The sequence below is a fragment of the Bos indicus genome, chromosome 26 (assembly GCF_029378745.1).
Source record: "Bos indicus isolate NIAB-ARS_2022 breed Sahiwal x Tharparkar chromosome 26, NIAB-ARS_B.indTharparkar_mat_pri_1.0, whole genome shotgun sequence".
Taxonomy (NCBI): Eukaryota; Metazoa; Chordata; class Mammalia; order Artiodactyla; family Bovidae; genus Bos; species Bos indicus.
In genome coordinates, this window is record NC_091785.1 from 17,545,483 (window position 1) to 17,569,330 (window position 23,848).

The 23,848-nt window shown below is 43.1% G+C and overlaps 1 protein-coding gene across 1 annotated transcript in view; it reads left to right on the forward strand.

The window, feature by feature from the left end:
- Positions 1-400: 400 nt before the first annotated feature.
- DNTT (DNA nucleotidylexotransferase) overlaps positions 401-23,848 on the forward strand; it is a 32,707-nt gene continuing 9,259 nt past the window's right edge. Inside the window, exons 1-8 of the mRNA XM_019988567.2 lie at positions 401-603; positions 10,857-11,031; positions 11,705-11,833; positions 13,087-13,257; positions 14,518-14,589; positions 15,797-15,920; positions 18,598-18,730; positions 19,988-20,093. Coding sequence (XP_019844126.2) covers positions 401-603; positions 10,857-11,031; positions 11,705-11,833; positions 13,087-13,257; positions 14,518-14,589; positions 15,797-15,920; positions 18,598-18,730; positions 19,988-20,093 — 1,113 coding nt within the window. The remainder of the gene's footprint in view (positions 604-10,856; positions 11,032-11,704; positions 11,834-13,086; positions 13,258-14,517; positions 14,590-15,796; positions 15,921-18,597; positions 18,731-19,987; positions 20,094-23,848) is intronic.

Sequence of the window (23,848 nt, forward strand, 5' to 3'; positions counted from 1 at the left end):
AGAGCAGAGAATGCAAACTATTCAGGAGATTTAAAAAAGCATCAAAAATAAAGACAAGAGGGGTCTAAAGAAATTTGTAACCAGTAAATTGATTAATTAATTAATAACATGGGAAGAATGATGCTTCCCTACCTTCCTCACAAAGTTATTCTTAGGGTCTGATGAGATTATGCATAGGAAAGCCAAAGTTAATTTACCATTCCCATTATGATCCCCAGACTGGACAGATGAACAGAGATAGCAGTTCCCCCTGGATCTTGGGCAGGAAGCTATGAGCAGGGCAGGGCTGGGTGGGATGGTGAGATGACATCAGGGCTCCTCGTGAAGGAGGGGCAAGCTCTCCCTCTCTTCTGGAGATACCACTTGATGGCACAGCCAGAGGCAGCATCAGCGTCTTCCCATGGATCCGCTGTGCACAGCCTCCTCAGGCCCTCGGAAGAAGAGACCCAGGCAGGTGGGTGCCTCAATGGCCTCCCCTCCTCATGACATCAAGTTTCAAAATTTGGTCCTCTTCATTTTGGAGAAGAAAATGGGAACCACCCGCAGAAACTTCCTCATGGAGCTGGCTCGAAGGAAAGGTTTCAGGGTTGAAAATGAGCTCAGGTAAGACATGAATTTCAGCTTGTGAATAAGCAGGGTTTTTGTGAACAACTTCTTTGGAACCCAAGGAATCTGTGTTTTCCTCTGCAAACAGAAGAGGTGATGCTCCCACTGGGAGAACAGGTATGAGATCAAAGAACAAATCTGAGGCAGTTACTTAAGGGAAATAAGATCAGTGGGAATTTGATACAATTATATTGAAACCAGTTGGCACCAAAAGATAAAGTAATTTTTTTTTTGCCTTTCATTATTATGAGATGAAGTATCAAGGAATGATAAACAGAAACCTAGTTGGAAAGTTCAATGCTGAAACCACTGAGGTTTACTCTTGACTGAGCTGAACAAAAGCATCACTGAGTCCAAACAAAAACTGGCAGCTGCTTGGAGGCAGAAAGAATAGTTTGGTTGGTTGGCCAGTAAGCTGCACATCTGGCTGGGCGGAAGTGGGGAGTGTCTGTGATGGGCTAGGACTGTAGTTGGCTCACCACAGGCACCCAAATGTGGCTTTGATCATGTTTTTCTGAACTGCAGTCTGAGTGGGATTCATAGAGAGAGGGATGCTGGTTAAAGATTCATGGGTGGCTCTGTCCAAGTGTGAAAGACGCCTTGCTGAGAGTGATGAGCTCAGAGCCCAAATAAGAAGGCAACTGAAGCAACCATGCAGGGTGCCTCGAATGTTCACCCACTCACATCCCAGCCTGGCCTTGCTCTTTTTCTAACAGTTATGTAAGCTCTTCATGGGTCTCAAATAGATGGAAGAGAAAACCAAACAAAATCCAGACACAAATGGTATTAGAAGCTTGGCATAAATAATTCCAAACAGAATTGCCAGAGGGCTTGTAGTGAATAAACAATGATAATTGATGCAATTGCCTGGCCTTGATTGTCCAAGGAATAGGTTGATCATTTTTTTTTTTCAGGAAAATGTATAAGAATTCTATGTGAAAATAAATTTTTGTCTTGAAAAAAATAAGTAAAACTGACAAGCATATCCTGATGAAGTGTCAGTTACAAATTGCTAGAGAAACATATGTCAAAAGTCAATCATCAAATATGAGTCAAATCTCATAGAAACATTTAATTTTTTTTACTAAAATGCCCCATTCAGAAATTCCTGAGTATCCCATGGATTTCCTCACCCAATTTCTCTACACTTCCAGCAAGAGCTGACTGGTTTAGTTACAGCACAGCTACGAGTAATGCACACAGTGGCTGAGGCAGGTAGGTGAAGAGACGACTAGAGGCAAGTTTCTTCTTTTGACAAGAAAACCCAAGAGGCAGCTCTGCTGCCAGGGATTGAGCCCAGCTGCTCGGGCGACAGAGGAAACTGGTGCACAGCAAGCCAACTGCTGCTGCGATGTGACTGTGGCAAAGTTCCCAGGCTGGCTGCTCAGAAGACACATTAAATGCAAATGTGTTTTATGACACAAATATAAACCACAGGAAGCACAAGTTCTAGCTCTCAAACGGAATTTCCATAGTTAGCTATATAGACTTTAATTGGAAAGGACAATGAAGATTATTACAGGGGAAAATCTCTAGATAAAAAAATCTCTAGACCTCAGAGTCTGACTCTGACCCTTCCCAGCCATGTGATGTGGGGAAGACCCCCTCTCTCCTCTCTGACCTTAGATTCTTGATAAATCGTCTAGTCTGCCTGATGTGATACCAGATGCCATGATGGATATCAGTGTACTTGGATAAATTAGAACAGCTATATAATTGTAGTGTGGCTGTTTTCTCGTTACTTAGCTGAATCCATTGACCTTTCTAGTAAAATCCTAAGAAGAGGGCTTTCTCTCCACAATATGAACGAGGTCGAGTGACACAAACCGATAGAACAAAGACAGGAAGGAAACCCATCAAACTGGTTATTTGTGGGCATGAGGGTAGTAGTGAGAGATTATGGCTGCTTTTATGCTCTATGTTTTCCAATTTTTTTACAATGAACATATTTTTTAAGTGAAAATAAAGGAAATTGTTATTTTAAAAGAAAGGATACTTCTTAAGAGGAACAGCTAGACCTCACCTTTTGATATAAAAGATTCAGAGAAAGAGGAGCTAAAAAAAGTTCTGAAAGTAGACAGTAATCTCCATAATTTCTAGTGCATTCTTTGGCTGCCAGGAGGGTTTAAATATGAGGAAAAATCTGATCCCTACTTTACCTGAACCTGAACACACAGCTTAGAATTGGTGTGCCTGAATGTATTGAGCTATCTGGAACTACTTAATTTTCCAGCATATGTATACTGTATCTTTATAGTTGGATTGGACTTCATTAATATTTATGCTATATTGCAAAAGACATGCTATTCCAAGTACCATAGGAAGCTGGTTCTTAAAATATAAATAAAGGGAGGTGTCAAGTTCTTTGAGGCATTTTTGCACATTCATTATAAAGGTTACTGAATTTTATTCCATGGCCAACATCCTAAATTTTAGAACAATTTCATAATATTCCAGTTCTCTGGGACAAGCTAGAGAAGGGTCGGAATCTAGTGTTTGTCACGTTCTTCTTTTATCCTTGATTCCAGTACTTTGAGCTGTTTTAAAACTTTATCAGCGTCAACTCTCCTCTTTTTGCATACTCGCTAAGCTTACCATTTCTGTCTTGACCTAAATTGTTGATGCTGAAAAAGAAAGAGCCGGATAGGAAGGGTGGCTTTCCATGGTTACATCAGCCAGCAGATGATCACTTTTTCTGAGTTCCACTGTTCAAGCAGAAGAAACCCATCAGAGGATACATTTCCCCTGCTTGCACCTCCATAGTTTGTCTACAAGGCTGTCTTTGAAAGGCATTGTTTGAATGAAAGCAAAATATACCACCATGCCATCACAAGTTAAGGGTTCTGTTAGGACCCAAGTAGAAGGCTTGCACCTTGTGAGCAAAGAGTTTAAAATCAGACAAGAGAGCCAGGAATTGTGCCTTTGTTTTCACTTAGCATGAAAAGATAGCATAATGTATTTCCTTGGCATGTACTCATTTTCCTCTTTTTAAAAAAATTAGAATTTTCCTACCCAACGCTTTACTTCGAGCCTCCTTGTGTCTTTCATGCTGAACCCTCTTCCCTTTTGCAATAGTCATTACTGAATAAACTCTATTCTTACTGCCTTAATGAGTGTCCAGCTTTGTTTATCTTTGACAATGCCTTATCACTTCAGATTTTTGGTGTTTGAAATAAAAATATTAAAAGTCATTGTTTGGAAAAGAAACTGAACACCAGATCAAAGAGCTATTGTCTGCTCCAGAAAATATGATAGTGAACTAGTCTTTCTCTAGGCTTCTTCTAAGCTCAGTGTCCAAACACATCTTCACTGGTTTCTCATTATGTTGTTTCCCTCACTTTTTCTCCTCCAACTTTGAATGGCTTCTCCTTACACTTCTCTGCATGTAAGACCTAAGACCCATGGAAGCCTTCCTAGGGGAGGGAACTTCCTTCCTGGACACGGGGTGAGCCATGGCTTAGGGTTGGCCCCTGACTCTTCCACTTGGCTTTTCTCTTATTCCTCCCCAACTCCACAAGGGAAAGGGTGTCATCTCAGCCACTGTGTATACCTCAGCTTCATACTTTTGACAATTTTCTTACACAGAGTAGGCTTCAGGAAATATTTGCTCAAAGAATACTTTATCTGGAGAATATAAAACCAACCAAAGGAACTTATGACTACCAAGAGTAATTTTTGTCACTGAAATTTTTTTACAATGTTTGGTTACCTTTTGGTTACAGTATTACCTTTGTAATCAATGAAATGATGAAGATTTTATTTTTGTAAGTTCAAGAGCATGCAGTGTAGACTCGAGTCCTGTTGTTGTTCTTCAGTCACTAATTGTGTCTGACTCTTTGTGACCCCATGAACTGCAGCATGCCAGGCTTCCCTGTCTTTCACTATCTCCTGGAGTTTGTCCTGCTTTGGTTCAAATTACTTATTTCAAAATTTGTGAACTTTAAATTAATGTAAATGTTCACGGTCTCATTTAATATGGGCCAAAAAATCAGGGCAAGACCCTCTCAGTCTTCAGTATATCAAGGGCTGGAAATAAAAGCTTGTTTTCACTGTTGCTGGTGTTAGTCACTCAGTCATGTCCGACTCTTTGCAACTCCATGGACTGTAGCCTGCCAGGCTCCTCTGTCCGTGGAATTCTCCAGGCAAGATTCTGGGATACTGGAGTGGGTTGCCATTCTCTTCTCCAGGAATCTTCCCGACCCAGGAATAGAACCCAGGTCTCCTATATTGCAGGCAGATTTTTTTTTTTTTTTTTTACCATCTGAGCCACCAGGGAAGCCCCATAAGAGTGTGGGATAAAACCAAATAAAACTACCTTGATTTTTCAGTGTCAGGGATTCTGAAACAGATTAATTGCTAGGGAAATTGGCAAGAGGATTTTTTTTAAAACTGTAAACATCCAAGTTCAACTGTAAATAACTATTTTTAAAGTTATTGTTGACAAAATAAGTCCTGTGTCAGATGGAAAGAATTAAGAATGACTTCTCCAGGGAAAGAAAACAGTTTTAAAGACAAAGAAAAAAGCAGATGACCATTCATGAGAACTGGGGGAATCAGAGATATCATCAGTCTGGCTTCTCACACACACACAAAAAGATGGCTGCCTATTTCTTCATGAAGACTTTTTCTAATTGTGTCAAGAGGCAAGAGAAACTAGGGGAAGAAAAAAGAAAAATCAGGGATATTGGTATCTCAGAAAAAAAAATCAAAACTGAGATGTGTGAGTTAATAATCTCTCAAACTTAGAGCTTTCTAACATCTGAGGGTCATACTCATGATTCTTGTAATATCTTTTATTATGTGTATTATTATATAACTACTGTGTTTCTTTTAACTGCCCTTAGTCTGAGTCATTATAATTTATCTCTAGCTTAAGGAATAATAGCCATAAAAATCATGGGTCTGATATACATAACTTAAAAATATAGATTTAATTAACACATAAACTTCTAAGATAATCTGTTGTGTACTCCCTAAAATTGTCTCAGGTACCTGCAGAGAAATGAGTACTGGATGGGGAAACATTGCTCTAACTGAGCCCCGAGTCCAGCATGGGGATCCCACCTAAGCTGGGGCAGGTAAAGACTGATCTTCCTCCAGCACTATTTCACAAGGTGGAGTTATTGGGCTGTGAGATGGTTTTGAAATACGGCAGACCCCATGGAGCGACAAGGACTACTTTCCCTTCCCTTGCCTTGGGAGGGCTGGTGGACCCAGCAGAAACGGCACCATGTGACTTTTAGGGGCTGGGTCATAAAAGGCCTCGAGGCTTCTGCTGTTCCTTGGACCCAGAGCCTCAGGTAAGACGTCTGAGTTGCCCCTGAGAGAGGCCACTTAAAGGTGCTCAGGTGGCAGATGCTGCTGAGCCCAGGCTCCCAGCCACCCTCACCAAGGTGCCAGACTCTTGGGCTGCATGGAACGTCAGTGCCTCCATCAGCTGCGTATGGAACAGAAGGATGGCCCCAACTGAGCTGCCTGAATTCCTGACCCACAAATTGTGAGACATTGCATTTTAAAAGCTATTACATTTGGGGATAGTTGGTGTTGCACCAGTAGATAACTAGAAGTGACTGACTACCATATGTCAGAATCACCAAGGGAACTTGTCAAAATGTGTATTTCTGGGCCCTAGGTGAGATTTACTGAATCTGAATCTTTGGTAATAGGACCCAGGCATCTGAATTTTAGGCCAGCATCCTTGGTGCCTCTAGCAGACACTACAATTTTAGAAACATTCTTTCAGAGCTATTCAGTTCAGTTCAGTTCATTTCAGTCACTCAATTGTGTCCAACTCTTTGCAACCCCATGGACTGTAGCACACCAGGCTTCCCTGTCCATCACCAACTCCCAGAGCTTGCTCAAACTCATGTCCGTGGAGTCGGTGATGCCATCCAACCATCTTATCCTCTGTTGTCCCCTTCTCCTCCTGCTTTCAATCTTTCCCAGCATCAGGGTCTTTTCCAATGAGTCAGTTCTTCACATCAGGTAGCCAAAGTATTGGCGGTTCAGCTTCAGCATCAGTCCTTCCAATGAATATTCAGGACTGATTTCCTTTAGGATTGACTGGTTGGATCTCCTTGCAATCCAAGGGACTCTCAAGAGTCCTCTCCAACACCACAGTTCAAAAGCATCAATTCTTCGGTGCTAAGCTTTCTTTCTAGTCCAACTCTCACATTCACACATGATCAATTCATTGTACCAGTGGTCTCTTTGTTGACCATTACTATGAATATTGCCATGAGCTGGGCACCAGACATGATTATCACCAGGCAGGTTATAACACTGTCCCTGCCCTCAAGGATGCCAAGGACCAAGCCAAGTACATTTCAATTCAGCACCACTTAAAGAAGAGGGCCCTGCATGGTTTTCCCTGCGGGAAGCTGAAGGCCAAAGCCTAGTTCAGAATATTTGTAATTGGTTCACAACTTCCCAAACCTCGTCCAAGGCACTATTAATTTGTCATGGCTAAGAAACCAGGTGACTTAGAGAAGGGAATCCACTGATATTTCAGGAATGGCCATCTCAGCAGGGCCTTGGGGTCTTTAGAAGATGTTGAAGATGGCTGCCTGAAGCTTGCTGCCACCTTTTATCTTAGGAAGAAAGCCCAGGCCTTCAAGGGCAAGGCACAGACTACCTCTGCCGCAATCCCAGGTTTATTTGTCTTTGAAAATGACATTCATGCATATTTGTTCCCTTACACAGAAAACTGACAATAAACAATTCATGACAGAAAGTGAGAAAATATAGAAAAATACTTAAAGCAAACAAACAAAACCTCACACAGGGGTCTAACCACAGTCTAGCAGAACGTTAGGAGATTGCACACCTGGGTTTGAATCTTGCCTCCATGTGACCTCTGCAGGCCTTGGTTTTCTCATCTTCATTGTGATAATGATGGTGATGTTGATGATGATGATATTCATTCTGATGTTATTCCTTTTGAGAAAAGGAAATGTTCTCATTGGAAAAAGCACAGAGTCACAGAGGGGTAGCTAAGTGTGGCCCAGCACACGGGTTTTATTTTATTTTTTGGCCACGCCACGCGGGATGTGAGATCTTAGTTCCTGACCAGGGACTGAACCCATGCCCCCTACTAGTCTTAACCACGGACCATGAGGGAAGCCCCCAGAACACAGGTTCTAGATTAAAATGGACCTCAGATTAAATCCTTGCTCCACCAGATATTAGCTGGGTGAATTTTTAATGTCTCCCAAGCTCTCTTTTCTTATTATTAGAGACAATCATACCTACCTATCTCATAGAATTATTTACAATTAAATGAAGTAGTGTATGAAATTGATCTACAATGATTCTGGCACATGGTGATGTTCTATTAGTATCTTCAATACCAGAGTGCTCAGGGCAGAGAGAAAACCATTATATCAGCAAACAGCTGTCACAACACAGCAGTAAGACATTATGTGCAGAACACACCAAAGCGGGTGACCCTCCTTGGTAATCCTGTCTGCTAATGGCTCAGCATAGACAGTGAACAAATGCTTTATTGTCATGGTCTGCAATGGAACCCACAATATCTCTGAGATGCGCCTGTACTGTGATGTCAAAGTTTCTAAGACTGACTTTCAATCTCTTACTTTGTGGGAACCGGTGACAAACAGTAATGAACTCTGAATAGCACAATGTGTGGTTTGTTTGATTTTTTTTTTGTTTTTGTATGTACTTGATAATTATTGTTGTTGTTTTGTTTGCTGGTTGCTTAATGAGCAGGGGTTGGAAATCCAAATCAGAATCTTCTTTCATACGCTGCATAGCTTATATTCCTGAATAAGCTTATATGAATTCAATAGGAGATGCACATGGTCCTCATAAATAGGGTGAGCTCAGACACCCCCACACTGTCCTGGGGAGTCCCAGGTGAGGAGGCACTGTGGGTGGTGGTACATGACTGGATGATGAGGGGCCTAAATTTAGAAGTTGAGCCCCAGAGCTCTTCCTCAGCGCTCCCATCTCTCTCTGAGGTTTAGACAAAACCCTATTTAGAAGAATAATAGTACTAATAAGCATGATAAATAATATATTAATAACGTTTCTCTTCAAAGGGCAGAAACATAGAAAGAATAATACTGTCTAACCCTATTGATTCTTCTGTGGTTTTCTTCAAGTCTTGAGATAGACAATCTTCCAAGAAGTTGACTATAAGTAGTCTTTGGAATCATATGCACCTGGAATAGGGCAGCAGCTAGCTGTCTTCCCTTGGCCCTTTTAAAAGGTGGTTTTATCTCGACTATTTTCTGCCTGGGCCTGCTGCACATCCTGCCATCTAGATGGTCTCAGCTCTGGTCTCCAGTCCCACTTCCCTCCTGGCACCAGCCCCAGAACCCAACTGTCAACCAAATATTTTTATTTGGATCTCCAGCCATCCTTTCAAGGCAGCTTGAAATAAACTTCAATTTTGTTCCCCCACCCCTTCCTCCAAAGAGATGGAACTTCCTAAATCCCTATTTCTACCAAAAGTGATAACACTTGAGTGTGATAGATAAGCTGGAGTAATAGTTGAGTCTGTTCCCCACTTCACCTTTTATAGGTGATGCCAGCTGTCCATCATATGTCTCCTTTGCCTTCCTTTCTAGCACTGTAGGAACCAGACTGAGGTTTAAATCATCTTATATCTGGTCCAGTGATTCATCTTCTTAAGTAGCTCCTCAAAGCTCCCCAACCCATGACTCCCCCTCCAAATCATTGTGTATACCAGATTAGTCTTTTAAAATAACACTGGAATGCTATCCGTGTCCTGCTCACAAAAAACTTCAGTGGCTCCATAATCCTAGAACATAAGATCCAGCTTTCTCAGCCAGGCTTCTAAGACCCTCTGTAATGTGGTTAACCCACTTGCTCAGTCACATCTACAACTACTTCCCAACAGAAATTCTTCATTCCAATCCAGGCCACTCTCCTTCCTTTCCTCTGACCTTTGAACCTTTTCTTCCAGGAGGATCTATAGTGCTACTTTCTTGGTACCTTATCCCTCCCATGCATCCAGACTAGGCACAAACAAATCCTGCTTTTCTACAAAGCCATCCACCTCTCCCAGCCCACACTAAATTATTTTCCCTCTTTGTATACCACTTGCAGGTCCTGCCTATGCCATAACGTATTAACCAGCTGTTTCACAGAAGATGCTGATGCCCAGAAACATTCCTTTTCTTGTTTGGTACCCAACCCCTTCCCATCACCACCACAGGGAACCTAGGGCTGTGACTAGAACAGTGAACCAAGAAATACTTAGTGAATCTAAGAGTCAATCAAGAAAAGGAGAAGGAGGAAGAAGAAGTCAAGCAAGAGAAGTGGGGAAAAGAAGAAAAAACAATTCTATGTTTTTCTCTTCAATGCCTATATACGCTATTTGCTTTTGCTATTTCCCAGATTTGTAGACAATTTGAACTGAAGGAGCCCTAAAAATTATTAGTTGCAGTGATATAATGCTGATTTCGAAGATTTGTTTAAAAATAGAAATAACATATTGACCAGAAAAGACAATCAAAAAGGATAAATGTCATTTACCAGCTGTGTGACCTTCAGGGTGTCCTTAACCTCTCTGTTCTTCAGTTTCCTCATTTTTGAAGTGTGGCTAGTATAATATTTACTTAAAAGTTATGTGAGTATTAAAAGAGATGATGTATGTGAAGTACTTGGACAGTGCTGAAGCATGCTAAGTGCTCAGTACTTTTTTAGGGAAAAGATACAGGGTCTTACAACACAGAGTTGTGCTTTGAAAAACATGTAAAGCACTATTTCCCAAAGGCTGGCCACCACCTATTAATGGCTTGTGAGATGAATTTAGTGGGATGTTACATCTATATCAGCATCTACATCTATATCTATTTTGGGTCATGATATAAAATGTGTTTCTAACTGTGGATCACATACAAGTTTGAAAGGCACCAGATTAAAACCCTCTGCAAAATAAAAATGAAACAGTACACCAAAGCCACAGGCAGAGTGCAAGGTGCTAATTTAAGAACGATTTCATCCTCTATCCGTTCTGGACCTTTGTTTTCCACTAACATCACAATCTTACTAATGTTTTCTTAAGTTTTCTTGCATCTGATATGTAACATAGACCATGTCGCTATGCTAATTGAAGTTGAATTCTCTGGCATGGACGCCTAGGTTCTCCATGCCTATGGTCAGGTCTACTGTGCATCTTTCTCCATCAGATGGAATGCTCTGAACACCTCAGGGAAAAGAGGAGAGGTTCTCATTTTGAAAGTCTCTGTCTTATTCTGCAGTGATTCTGTCACCCACATTGTAGCAGAAAACAACTCTGGTTCAGAGGTTCTCGAGTGGCTTCAGGTACAGAACATAAGAGCCAGCTCGCAGCTAGAACTCCTTGATGTCTCCTGGCTGATCGAAAGTATGGGAGCAGGAAAACCAGTGGAGATTACAGGAAAACACCAGCTTGTTGTAAGTGTCCTGAAAGTGGTTGTATGTGGGCTATAGACTCAACAGACTTGAGTTAAACCCCAGGTTCTCTGCTTGCTCCCTGTGTGAACTTTGGCAAGTCACTTAGCTTCTCCGAGCTTCAGTTTCTTCCTTTACATTATGAGAACAGTAGTGTCTGCCTATCTTGTAAGATGGCTTATGAGGATTAGAATAACACACATGGAAAGTGCTTAAGACTGAGCCTGATCTATATATGCACTTAATAAATGGTAGCTATTTTTACAAACAAGTCTATACACAAATATTTCAAAATATTGAAGTCTTGATGTTCTAGCAGCCAGAAAAGTAGAAGGTTCTTATTTTTTTCTTACCATGATAATTTATAAAGAAAAAAATTAAATTCTTAGTTCCAAACCCTTCACCAATGGATCCTAACTATGTAAGTTCACAGAAAAGGAAAATAATATTTAATCGGTAGTTCTTTTTCATGTTACTTTTTCAGATCACAAAAATAATACATGTTAATTATAGCAATTTCAAATATTAGAAATGCATATAACATAAAACTTGAGCCTCCTATAGTATTATTCTCTTTCCAGAGACAATTACCATTGAACTGCCTCTTATTTTTCTTCATATACATCTATTACTACTAATTTTTTAATTTAAAATAGATGCTTATACATTTGTTTAGGTGAGAACAGACTATTCAGCTACCCCAAACCCAGGCTTCCAGAAGACTCCACCACTTGCTGTAAAAAAGATCTCCCAGTACGCGTGTCAAAGAAAAACCACTTTGAACAACTATAACCACATATTCACGGTAATGGAGCTTTACAACAACAACTATAGCAAACGTAAGGCTTGCTGCTTCTTTCTGTGGATCTCCGATTAAACTATGAGCTCTCTTGAAAATCTAGGAAGGTTTTCCCCATTCTTACTCACTCCCCTAACATGATCTCTGGTTCCTCTTTCTGTCAAGAATGGGTCTCCTTCTATTACGGAAATAGACAATATATTTAGAGCATAGTCTTTAGACAAAGTAACTTAATGATTTATTGGGAGTTGTTATTAATGGATGCAACACTTATCAAAGGCAAATATTCTGAATAACTAAATACATACTGTAATTAGTCCACTACATAGTAAGAGCAAATTGCATAGAAATGGCAATTGTGCATAAACAGCTTTGTTGGGAAGACATAAGATTGAGAATCAGTAGACCTGGGTTCAGCCTGGTAGTAACTATCTTGGGCAAGTCATTTTCTCTCTCTGAGCCTGTTTCCTCATCTGCTTAATAAACAATTAGGTAGATCATCTCTAAAGCCCCATTTAGCCTTGAAGTTTCATAATTATGCTTCAAAATGACCCGAACAAAACCATAACTGCTTATCCTCCAGCCTACAATCAGTAGTCAAATGGATAAAACATGCATTAGTAGATTGAATACAGAACTTCTCCTTTCTAAAATTCTAGCCCCAGGTGTCCAAGGACGACCAGGAAATTGCAGCTACTGAGCACCCTGAGGATCATGCCACACAGCTGTAGCTACTTCCTCCTCTGCCAGAAATGCAGACATGCCCTACCTTAAATAACCCTGCCTTCGGGTTTGTGCCACTTCTGATCATACCCATTCATTCAACAAGTCTATACTAAGTGCTGACTCTGTTTCACCAACAAGCTAAGAGAGAGGATTTTCCAGTGATCAAGGCAGAATCCTGGCCACAGGCTGGTGGGAAAGTCAGCAAACAGGGAAGGATCATGCCAAGTAATGACTAGGAAGATGCAATGAGCAAGAAGTCATTTTTTAGTTAAATCATTCCTAAATATCTAATGGCAGAGAATTCCAAGTTTCCTTACAAAGCATGCTGTGGCCTGTCTTTTCAACTCAACTCCGCTCATCCAACCAGGGAGAAGTGAAAACGTACAGGACACCCAATCCTGACCTTTGAGGGAACAGTCACGAGGCATTCTAATATTTAACAGAGAACAAGAGGCATTTGCAAGGGACTGCTGGCTTGGGGGTTAGGGGCTAGGAAACAGACTGTGTTTTGCTCATCTGGTTTTATTCTTTAGGATGCCTTTGAGATACTGGCTGAAAATTCTGAGTTTAAAGAAAATGAAGTCTCTTATGTGACATTTATGAGAGCAGCTTCTGTACTTAAATCTCTGCCATTCACAATCATCAGTATGAAGGATACAGAAGGAATTCCCTGCCTGGGGGACAAGGTGAAGTGTATCATAGAGGTAAGGGTGAAAGGTGATTCATTTCAGCTCCTAATAGGTAGCTACTGAGGGAGGGAGAGAGACGCAATTAATAAATTTTCCTGTTAACTATATAGATGTGGTATTCATTACTTATTTTCATTTATCTCTGATTTATATTATATGGATATATATTATATCACATATATATATATATATGTATAACATAGATAGCTACACATGTATATGTGTCATTCATACCCCATTATTATCTCACTTGGAGCTATGTGGGGCCAGCTAGTAAGAAAATAACTCTCCTGTATTATTAATCACAGTGAAAGTCTCTAATGACCTAAAAGCTCAACAGGAGGGGATGCTATGAGTTAAAACCCAGGCTGTGTGAAGAACCTCAGTTCCGTTCAGCAGACATTGCCCTCCAGAATGGTGGTGGGTATGAGGGACAATGGAGCTGATTCCACATCCCCGCCTGTGTGTTCTAAGAGGAGAGCCAAGGATGGTTAGTTAGTTATTAAATAATGTTTAAGGGTTCCTGGCAAGGCAAATTAGTCATCCAAGAGGAAGTTTCAGTATAGTCAGATGCAAGGCAAATTATTCAAGGGAGGGAAATTAATCTCAACTCTATTTAAAGGAGGTTGGATGGCTCTGGTGGGGTTTCCCAGGGGCTACCCAGGTGGCGCAATAGTAAAGAATCCACCTGCCAATGTAGAAGACAGAGGAAACATGGATTTGATTCCTGGGTTGGGAAGATCCCTTGGAGAAGGAAATGGCAACCCGCTCCAATATTCTTGCCTGGAAAATTCCATGGACAGCGGAGCTGGGCAGGCTACAGTTGATGGGGTCGCAAAGAGTTGGACATGACTGAAGTGGCTTAGCATGCACGGGTGGCTCTGAGCTAGACATCATAAGGACTTGAATTAGCTTTTCAATAGGTCCGGAACTAACCCAATCAGATGAAAAGTCCTTTTGTTTCAGCTAGTTCATATCCATTAAAAAGAAAATTATCTCAAATATTTAGACACCCCTTTGTCAGTGAACATTTTGGTTTGGTGTTCCAATCATTCTGTACCTTCCTCCCCGAGGATTATAAAGGGGTCCTTGGAAATATAATAACCTGAGATTTTCAAGCAAGAACTGTCTTGTTTTCTCTAGATCAGCTAAGGAAACATCCTTTATGGCATAGGTGTATTTAGTGAAAAATTAAGCTACTATATCTGGGGATTTGAAAATCTCAGATTGTGATTAACATCACTAGTGTAAAATGCTTTGCAAATGTCCATGCAGGAAATTATTGAAGATGGAGAAAGTTCTGAAGTTAAAGCTGTGTTAAATGACGAACGATATCAGTCCTTCAAAGTAAGTGATTTGTACATGTATTTATCAAAAATAGGTTTTCAGTTGATCCCATTATTCTAAGTAGTTGTACTGATCAGCTTGGGGTGCCATAACACAAAGCCACAGACTGAGTGACTTAGCACATGATTATTTTTTCAGTTTTAAAGCCTGGAATTCTGAGATCAAGGTGTTGGCATGACTGCGCTCTGGTTAGGGCTCTCTTCTTGGTTTGCAGACAGCCTCCTTCTCAACGTCCCCTCATATGACACACACAAGGAGAGAGCAAATTCTCTGGTCTCTTCCTATAAAGGCACTAATCCCACCACGAGGACCCCATCCTCATGACCTCATTTAACCTGATTATCTTCCCCAAACCCCATCTCCAGATACCATCATATTGGAGGTTAGGATTTCAACATATGAATTTGGGAGGAAGGGTCACAACTCAGTCTATAGCAGTGATCTAGGAAGCAAATGCCTGAATAAATACAGGTGCTTGAGCTTATTGCCATGCTATGGTGAGATACAAATGACCTTACCTCCCAGAGGTTGTCACTTCTGGGTATACTAGGACTATGAGACAAAACAAACCTGTTCTCAGAGAATCAACCTGTGCTGGAAAGCTCCTCACTGCATCTTGTCTACTCTGAAGCAGGATTTATTACCTCCCAGTGTTCCCTATCTCTGAGTTGCAGTAGGCTGAGACTTCTACCAATCCCTTTGGATCAGAAGTGATGCTCAGGCCTCAAAGGTAGTTGAGGGCAGAAGCCCAGGCTCAGAGTACAGACAGACTGAGTTGAGTCTGGGCTCTGCCGCTTACCAGGTGTGTGATGGTGGGGAATTTATGCAACCTACATGTGCATCCCTCATTAAATTGTGAGGGTGAATATGCATGAGTGTGTGTAACAGACCTTTGGCAGAGGAGGGGTGTGGGTATGGATACCTGTTGTCATGCACTGACAGTGAAGGCAATCCTTATTGGTTATACAGAATCCCTGGGCAGTTCCAGAAGCTGCCTCCTGACTTCTGCTTCATTTAGTTATACCATATGTCCTGAAACAGAAACGCCTCTGAAAAATTACCACTGCCCCCTGCTTGTCATATTCAAGAGACACTAGGTCAGAGATTTGCTTATGCTTTTTCTTAATTGCTTGACCTTGAAAAGTATCACTTTGTTGTCATAATGACTGTTTTAAAAACTAAAGACATGTCTTTCCCTTTGTTTCAGCTCTTTACTTCTGTTTTTGGAGTGGGACTGAAGACATCTGAGAAATGGTTCAGGATGGGGTTCAGATCTCTGAGTAAAATAATGTCGGACAAAACCCTGAAATTCACAAAAATGCAGAAAGCAGGTGAATTGTCTCTCCTAAAGATTCCCATAATTGCCATGGGCTGGTCAGGTTTTGGTAAGGATCTGTCCGCTGTACTTCAAATGTCACCTCCAGTCTTGGTGATCTGGTCACTTCCTTGGCCTCTCTTCATGCTATGGCTAAAAGCCCAAGCTTTTGAAATCAGATAGACCTGGATCCAAATCCTGGCTCTTGCACTCTCCAGCTGTGTGATCTTGAGACAGTTACTTAAAATCTTTGAGCCTTCTTTACCTCATCTATACATCAGTATGTAAGTAGGGAATAGATCAGATCTTGGAGGCAAAACAATTAACTTGGCACAGAGCAAATAGGCCCTGCCTGATGGCTGTTGTCATTCCTTTATCTAGACGTCAAAACTGGCTGCACCGTTGATCTGTTCTTACTGGACTGACCCTTCCAGGTATTTGGGTCCCAGCTGGGTAAAAGGAGTGGGTAAGGAAGGAATCCAGGTCAGAAAGTTGACATAGAGAACTTTGGAGTAAATAATATTTGAACAAAGTGGAGGTGTTGCTTGGCACAAATATGGATCAGCTTTAGAAACTGTAAAATACCAAGACATATAGGGGAAATTGTGGAAACCTAGACATGGGGTTTGTCTACCCAATCAGGACTTGTTAACCTATAAGAGAGTAGAGACAGATATCTGAAAGACTGACAAGGCTTCCAGGAGGTTGAAGATGGCTTGGTTACTTCCATTTATACAGGGTACTTGTCATTTTTTTTAATGACCAAATTCCTGGAAACAAGGTAAAAAAATATACATCTTTTAAACATTTACCTTTTAAAAACATTTATTTTTAATATGCAGTAGAACATAATATTATTGGGATTTGAAAGGAAGTCATAGCCACAGTTCTGAGCACTGTGGCTTCTGAGTTATAAAGAATGAGGAAGTCATCAACATTTTTAATAATATGAAAAAAAGGGGATCGTCTATAAGAAAAGGCCAGAAAACAACAACAACGCAAAGAAAACCTGCTATCTTCTGTTTAAGTGATGGAAAGAAACAGCAGGAGGAGACAAAGAAAGCATTTCTTGGTGGTTCACATCAATGCTTATTAAGCATGAATCTTCAGGAGTCCAGAATAAGAATATGGGTCTTTTTTCCTTTAAATTCTTCTAGTTCTTATGTGGCATCTTATAAAACTTATTAGCAGTCTTTCAGAAGTTAGCAACTTTATGAAAGATGACTGCTGCTGCTGCTGTTGCTAAGTCGCTTCAGTCATGTCCGACTCTGTGTGACCCATGGACTGCAGCCTACCAGGCTTCTCCGTCCATGGGATTCTCCAGGCAAGATCACTGGAGCGGGATGCCATTGCCTTCTCCCATGAAAGATGACTAGGGAATTCTATGACTGTGTTGATGTATACTATACAGTGTTATTAACTGTAGTCACTATGCTGTACGTCAGATTTGCAGAACTTATTCATCCTGTGCCCTTTGACACACATCTATCCATTTTCCCCACCTTCCAGCCCCTAGTAGTCGCAATTCTACTCTCTGCTTCTAAGAGACTGTGTGTGTGTGTGTGTGTGTGTGTGTGTGTGTGTGTGTGTGCGCGCGCGCGCAAGCGCGCACACGCGCGCATGCGCGCCCTAAGTCACTTCAGTCATGTCCGACTCTTTGCAACCCTATGGACTGTAGCCTGCTTGTCTTTCATTCTGGTTTATTTCACTTAGCAAATAGCTGGGGTTCATCCTTGTTGTTGCAAATGACAAGACTGTCTTCTTTTTTAAGGTTGAAAAACATTCCATTGTGGGCTAATTAGTCGACAGTTAACCGTTTCACATATATCAAAACTTCAGGTTGTACACCTTAAATTTATACAATTTTTGTCAACTATACCTCAATAAAGCTGGAAAAAAGATAAAGAACTGCCCCCGAGAGACCTTTCAATTAGGAAATGGGCAGCCTCTGTAGGTATCCAAAGCCTCTCATTATTAGAAAGATTCCGGCAGAGTTGGAACACTCCCTCTGGGGATCCTAGAGAAGAGACCAGAGCCTTGTATGGAAGAACCATTAGCTGGCCCTCAGGCTCTATGGATCTCCCCTGCGCCCTGCTCCCCACCCCTCCTATGCTTCATCCCAGTTCTTGGAGATACAGCTCCCATCTCCATTACTCTTCCACTCTATGCCTTCCTCTGTGGATCTGTGGGAATAAACAAGTCATTAAAACAACTCTTCATCATAACCACGCTGTTGGAGCTCTCATTAATCTGTGATGGTCAGGCAAAGAAGCAAACCAGACCACCAGTGACATTTCCTAACTCTCCTCAGATGCAAATCAACTCTTCCTATTCTTGACTTCACTTCTTTAATTCATCTATCACGTTCCAACCCCAAAACTTCCTATCCCAAATCTACAGCTTATTGATCAAGAGGGCTGGTTCTTCAGTAGGAAGCCAGATTGGAATAGCATGGTTCTAGGATATAATATTGCCTCTTTCTCAGTCAGGAATTTGTAGGAAAATAGGAGCCATTGTTAACATGAAAAATTCACAGCCAAGAGAACACAGATCACCCAGTCTCTGTGGAACAGTTTGGGGTTGATGTCTGTGGCCCCGTTAGCTATGTGTGAGGGCCAAATCCCCTCCCTGAGGGCTGGTCATTTCACATGGGACATGTCCCTTTCCCCACTCACCTGTCTATGGCCTCTCAGGATTTCTCTATTATGAAGACCTTGTCAGCTGCGTGACCAGGGCCGAAGCAGAGGCGGTTGGCGTGCTGGTTAAAGAGGCTGTGTGGGCATTTCTGCCGGATGCCTTTGTCACCATGACAGGAGGATTCCGCAGGTAAATGATGATAAAAGCTGCTTTTGCCTCCCCTTCAGGGCCTTCCCATGCTCAGGAGTTGTGGCACAAAAGGCCTACGGAGGTCTCTCTCTGCAGCCTCATCTCCTGCTGCTCATGTTTCACTCCAGCAACCCCAAGTGGCTTGTCATTCTCTGCACACACAGAGCTTTCTTTCCTCTGCGATTTTGCTCAGTCCTATCTTTCTGCTTGGACTGGTTTTCCTCAATTTGTCACCTGGCTCACTTCACCTCATCCTTTAAGCTTCAATTCAGATGCCACCTCCTCCAGAAAGCCTTCCTTGACTTCCTTCTCCCCATACTGGGTGAGACACCCCTCCTCAGCACTCCTTGGACAGCTGTCAAGTAATTTGTTTGTATTGCTTCCACGCATGTTTTCCCCACTAAGTTTTCAGAACTTAGTGCTTGATGAGAGCCAGTGCGTGGTGCCTAGCACAAAATAGGCATGTGAGAAATATTGGTGAAGTCAGTGAATGCATGAACTCTTCACAGAGATGTATGCAATTGTTGGATATTGAAGCCTCCATTTCAGAGCCTCTTTCCCTCCCACACCCTCTTCCATCTCTCCTTGTGGTCCTGTTACATGGGGGCTGTTGGCTGTGGGAGGTGACAGAGAAAGTGAGAAGAGAACACAGAATCCAAGAAGATGCCTTTAGTCTAGGTCATAATTTCAAGAGTCCTATCTTGTATTATGCAAGTATAGTTCTTGGTTTGCTTGTTGTCACACTTGTCTCTGTGTGAGTGTGTGTGCACATGTGGGCATGGAGAAGAAATAACCTTTGTTAGTTTTTAGCCACCCATATATAATCATATGGGCTCCCCTGGTGGCTCAGTGGTAAAGAATGCACCTGCCAACGAGGAGACGCAAGAGACGTGGGTTCAATCCCTGGGTTGGAAAGATCTCCTAGAGGAGGAAATGGCAACCCACTCCAGTATTCTTGCCTGGGAAATCCCACTGGCAGGCTATAGTCCTTAGGGTCTCAAAGAGACAGACAGGACTCAGCACTAAACAACAATATAATCACATACATACCATGTTATGATCTTAAATTTTTCTGTGTCATAAATTTATTTTGCAAGGAGTAGACTTGTGTAAACAAGGATCTTTTGTTTAAAAAGCATGTCATGAGCATTTTGTGTCACAAACCTTAAGTATGGGGCATAGAAACACAGGTGACTTTTAAAAATTGAGAGCTAAAAATCTAATTTATTTCCATCTTATCTTATTTTTTAAAATCAGGGGTAAGAAGATTGGGCATGATGTAGATTTTTTAATTACCAGTCCAGGATCAGCAGAGGATGAAGAGCAACTTTTGCCTAAAGTGATAAACTTATGGGAAAAAAAGGTAAGAAGAAAGATGTTTGGACACTCAGGCATTATAGGAGTAATGCTGAATTTGACACACTTATCGACCTTGTAATTGTGCTGCTGCTAAGTCACTTCAGTCGTGTCTGACTCTGTGAGACCCCATAGACGGCAGCTCACCAGGCTCTACCGTCCCTGGGATTCTCCAGGCAAGAACACTGGAGTGGGTTGCCATTTCTTTCTCCAATGCATGAAAGTGAAAAGTGAAGGTGAAGTTGGTCAGTCGTGTCCGACTCTTAGTGACCCCATGGACTGCAGCCTACGGGGCTCCTCCGCCCATGGGATTTTCCAGGCAAGAGTACTGGAGTGGGGTGCCATTGCCTTCTCCGTGTAATTGTGCCATGAGCATCTAACGCAGTCTCAATGGTTTATAATAGTTTGCACAGTGCCAGTGACATGAGGTGAGACTTCCCTGCTTTGGGTCCTAGAATCCAGGTTATGAACTTGTGTATATGCATGTGTCCTGTTACCAAAAGGGCCGAGGGCAACTCTCTGTGCAGGCCATTCAGACAGCTCGGAGCCCTAAACAATGTGAACAGCATGTGCTACAAAGATCTGGGAGGGGTGAGCCAGGGCAGAGCAAGCTAAGGGGTGGGGATCAGACTGGGATAAAAGCAGTCTAAGAGGTGCCCTGCTGCCTTGAACAATATCTTGGTTGATAACCACCTTGATTTTGTGCTGAGATGGGAAGAAGGAAGCTAATGAGGGTAGGCTGGGTCCAGCAGAGGTCATGGCTCAGGGCCCCCCACCCACTAAAATCAGACTTGCCACGGGCCACCTATTGCCCAGTGGAGGAAGCTAGGGATGACCCTGTGGCCACAGCCGCCTGCAGGGCCCTGACTCCTGCCCCACTCCAGTGAGAGCTCCGCTTCCCAAGACCAGAGGGCCCTTATCCAAAGACCTACAGGCCTGGGTGGGTTGAGGAGGCTGGTGTTTTTCTGGCATAGCTTTATTTTTCCTGAGTGATCTAGCATCTTCTGGGTGTGGACAAAGCTCTCTGATATACCAGAGAGAGAAGACCTCAGATACAGTGAGAATAAGAAACACACAACCCTGGTGCCGGGAACATTAGAATTACTAATAAAGACCCAGCTTTGGAACCAGATCCAAATTCAGCCATGAGCCACCCCCACCCTCCCCCACCCACCCCACCATCTGTCGGGAGAGTGGATCCAGGTGGCCAAGAGCCCTGAAAATGAACATCATAGGCTGAGCCAGGGAAAGGCTGAATGGGGAAGTGTCAGCTCCACTGAGGCTGGCCCCCCTGCTCCGCTCAACCAGGAAAGCTGAGAAACTTTGGTGGACAGACATCACTCTGATGCACCCCGGCAGCCATGGCCTGGGCTGAGAGGGGGCTGCCTGGCTTCTCAGCCGGCAGGGGTGGGCCGGTTTGACCTAGGTATAGAGGCCCCACCATCCCCATGCTCTGAGACTGTCCCGACCCAAGATGCGGTGGGGTTGGGAGACGGGGACAAGGAGCCTCCTTTTCATTGGTCTTTCTTTAGTCACCAGGCAGCCATCCTGCTGGTCACCAAGCAAAGAGGTGGGCAAGTGAGGGAGGAGATGGGCATTAGGCATGGCGGGGGTTTAGATTTGGGAGTGTCCAAGCACAGCCCTGCCACTGACTGGCTATATGACCTGGGACTATGCTTTTAATCTTTCCAAGTTTCTCTTTCCTTATCTGTGAAACCGGGATAGCAAGCTTCTGTCATTAGTCAGAGGATTAACTGAGGGCATTAGATAAGGCCCTTGGCACAGCGCCTGATAAATGTCTATTAAACAGTGGCTTAAACAGTGGTCGGAGTTTGAGCAAGCTTCAGGAGATGGTGAAGGACAGGGAAGCCTGGCGTGCTGCAGTCCATGGGGTCGCAAAGAGGCAGACACAACTGAACAACTGAACAGCAAAACCGTGGCTATTGTGACCTCTCCTGCATAGTCGCATATTGAATTCTGCAGAGGGCCAGACCTTGCCGGGTGAGGGGACCCAGGCGAGAGCACAGGCAGCTAGCTGCTCCCCTTTGCTCTCTGACAAACAGGACCTCAGGGAGGAAACCGGCTGGGGCAGTGTGTGTCTCAGCACTACCTTCCTGCCCCACTGTGGCCCGGCTGCCCCCAGCGCCTCAGCTGTGAATCATGGTGGTTAATTTCCACCTCTGCCTCACTCCCTGTTCCCAATACCTCCCACCCCTGCCTTTCTTACAAGAATCTGTACTTTCCAGATTAAAATGATTCTATCTCACGCAGGTGTTACCGACCAGGGTTCTTGGTATTCCCCAACACATAGAAATTGATTAAGGCCAAACAAGAAATCTTGGAGAAGGCAATGACACCCCACTCCAGTACTCTTGCCTGGAAAATCCCATGGACGGAGGACCCTGGTGGGCCACAGTCCATGGGGTCGCTAAGAGTCGGACACGACTGAGCGACTTCACTTTCACTTTTCACTTTTCACTTTCCTGCATTGGAGAAGGAAATGGCAGCCTACTCCAGTGTTCTTGCCTGGAGAATCCCAGGGACGGGGGAGCCTGGTGGGCTGCCGTCTATGGGGTCGCACAGAGTCGGACATGACTGAAGCGACTTAGCAGCAGCAGCAGCAAACAAGAAATCTAGACCAGGCTTTACTGGGGGCCCTGCAGCAGCACAGGGGATCAGGAACAAACAACAAATTCCCTTACTTGCTCACTCCCTGAGTGGGGGGTGGGGGGTGGGGGCGTGAGCTTGTTCCTTCTGTGGTGTGAGGGTAGGGGTGTGTCCAGGTCGAGCTCAAGGGGTGGTTTAGGCAGCTTGCTCACCTCTTAGTTGGTGGTGTGTGCAGCGGGCTTGAGCAGTACCCTACTTGTGCTCTTTAGCTCCAGGCTCCTCAAAAGTGGCAGTTGGGTTTTTTTGGTCTCTTTGTATCTTTTGGATCCAGAATTTGCCCAACTGTGCATGCACACAATTATTTTTAGTCCTATATAGTTTCTTTGTATTTTGTTGCTCAAGGAGAGGTATGTCCAGGTGCAAGCTGTACAGCAAAGGGTCCCGGTCCCAGCCTGTCTCACAGGCACACTCGAGCACATACTCACACAACACACATATACACAACCAATGTTTTAAAACACCTGAAGAACTAATGAACAGCCAAGGATGGGTATGAGTTTGAGTCTTCCACCAGTTGAAAGACTTCTTGTGGGAGGAAAAGAGTTTGGAGATACGGATCCTGGCGGGAGGGCATCATCCAGAAAGCTCCACTGGCTGCCAGCAATTCAACCCAAAGGGGAGGGCTGACTGAGTGTGGTCCAGGTTCATGCCTGGTGGGTGGCCCTTCTGTCTATGACCAGCCAAAGTGTGACTATTGTGTGGCCACAGTGCACACACAGTTTACGACTTTTAGGAAGCCAGCTTTGTGAATTTTTTTTTAAGGGGGAAAGGTTGTTTTATAAATTTGGCTTCAAGGTAAGACTGGTTGATATTTTAATAGCTTCCTTTTCAAATTTACATAATTCAAATGGCCATGAAAGGCTGCTATACTAACTAATCTTAGTAAGTTTCATTAGAAAGCAGGATTGTGTCTTCCCCCAGCTGGTTATCAGATCTGTTTAGGGCAACAGTTACCTCCTGCACCAGAGGCTCTTCCTGACATTAGTGTTCCGCCCTGCAGATGTGGTAGATTCTTCCTCTCACCTTTTCTGGGATAGGCCCTGAGGGCAGAGTGCTCCCTCTTCTGAGATCCACAAAAGTACCCCCTCCTCCAAG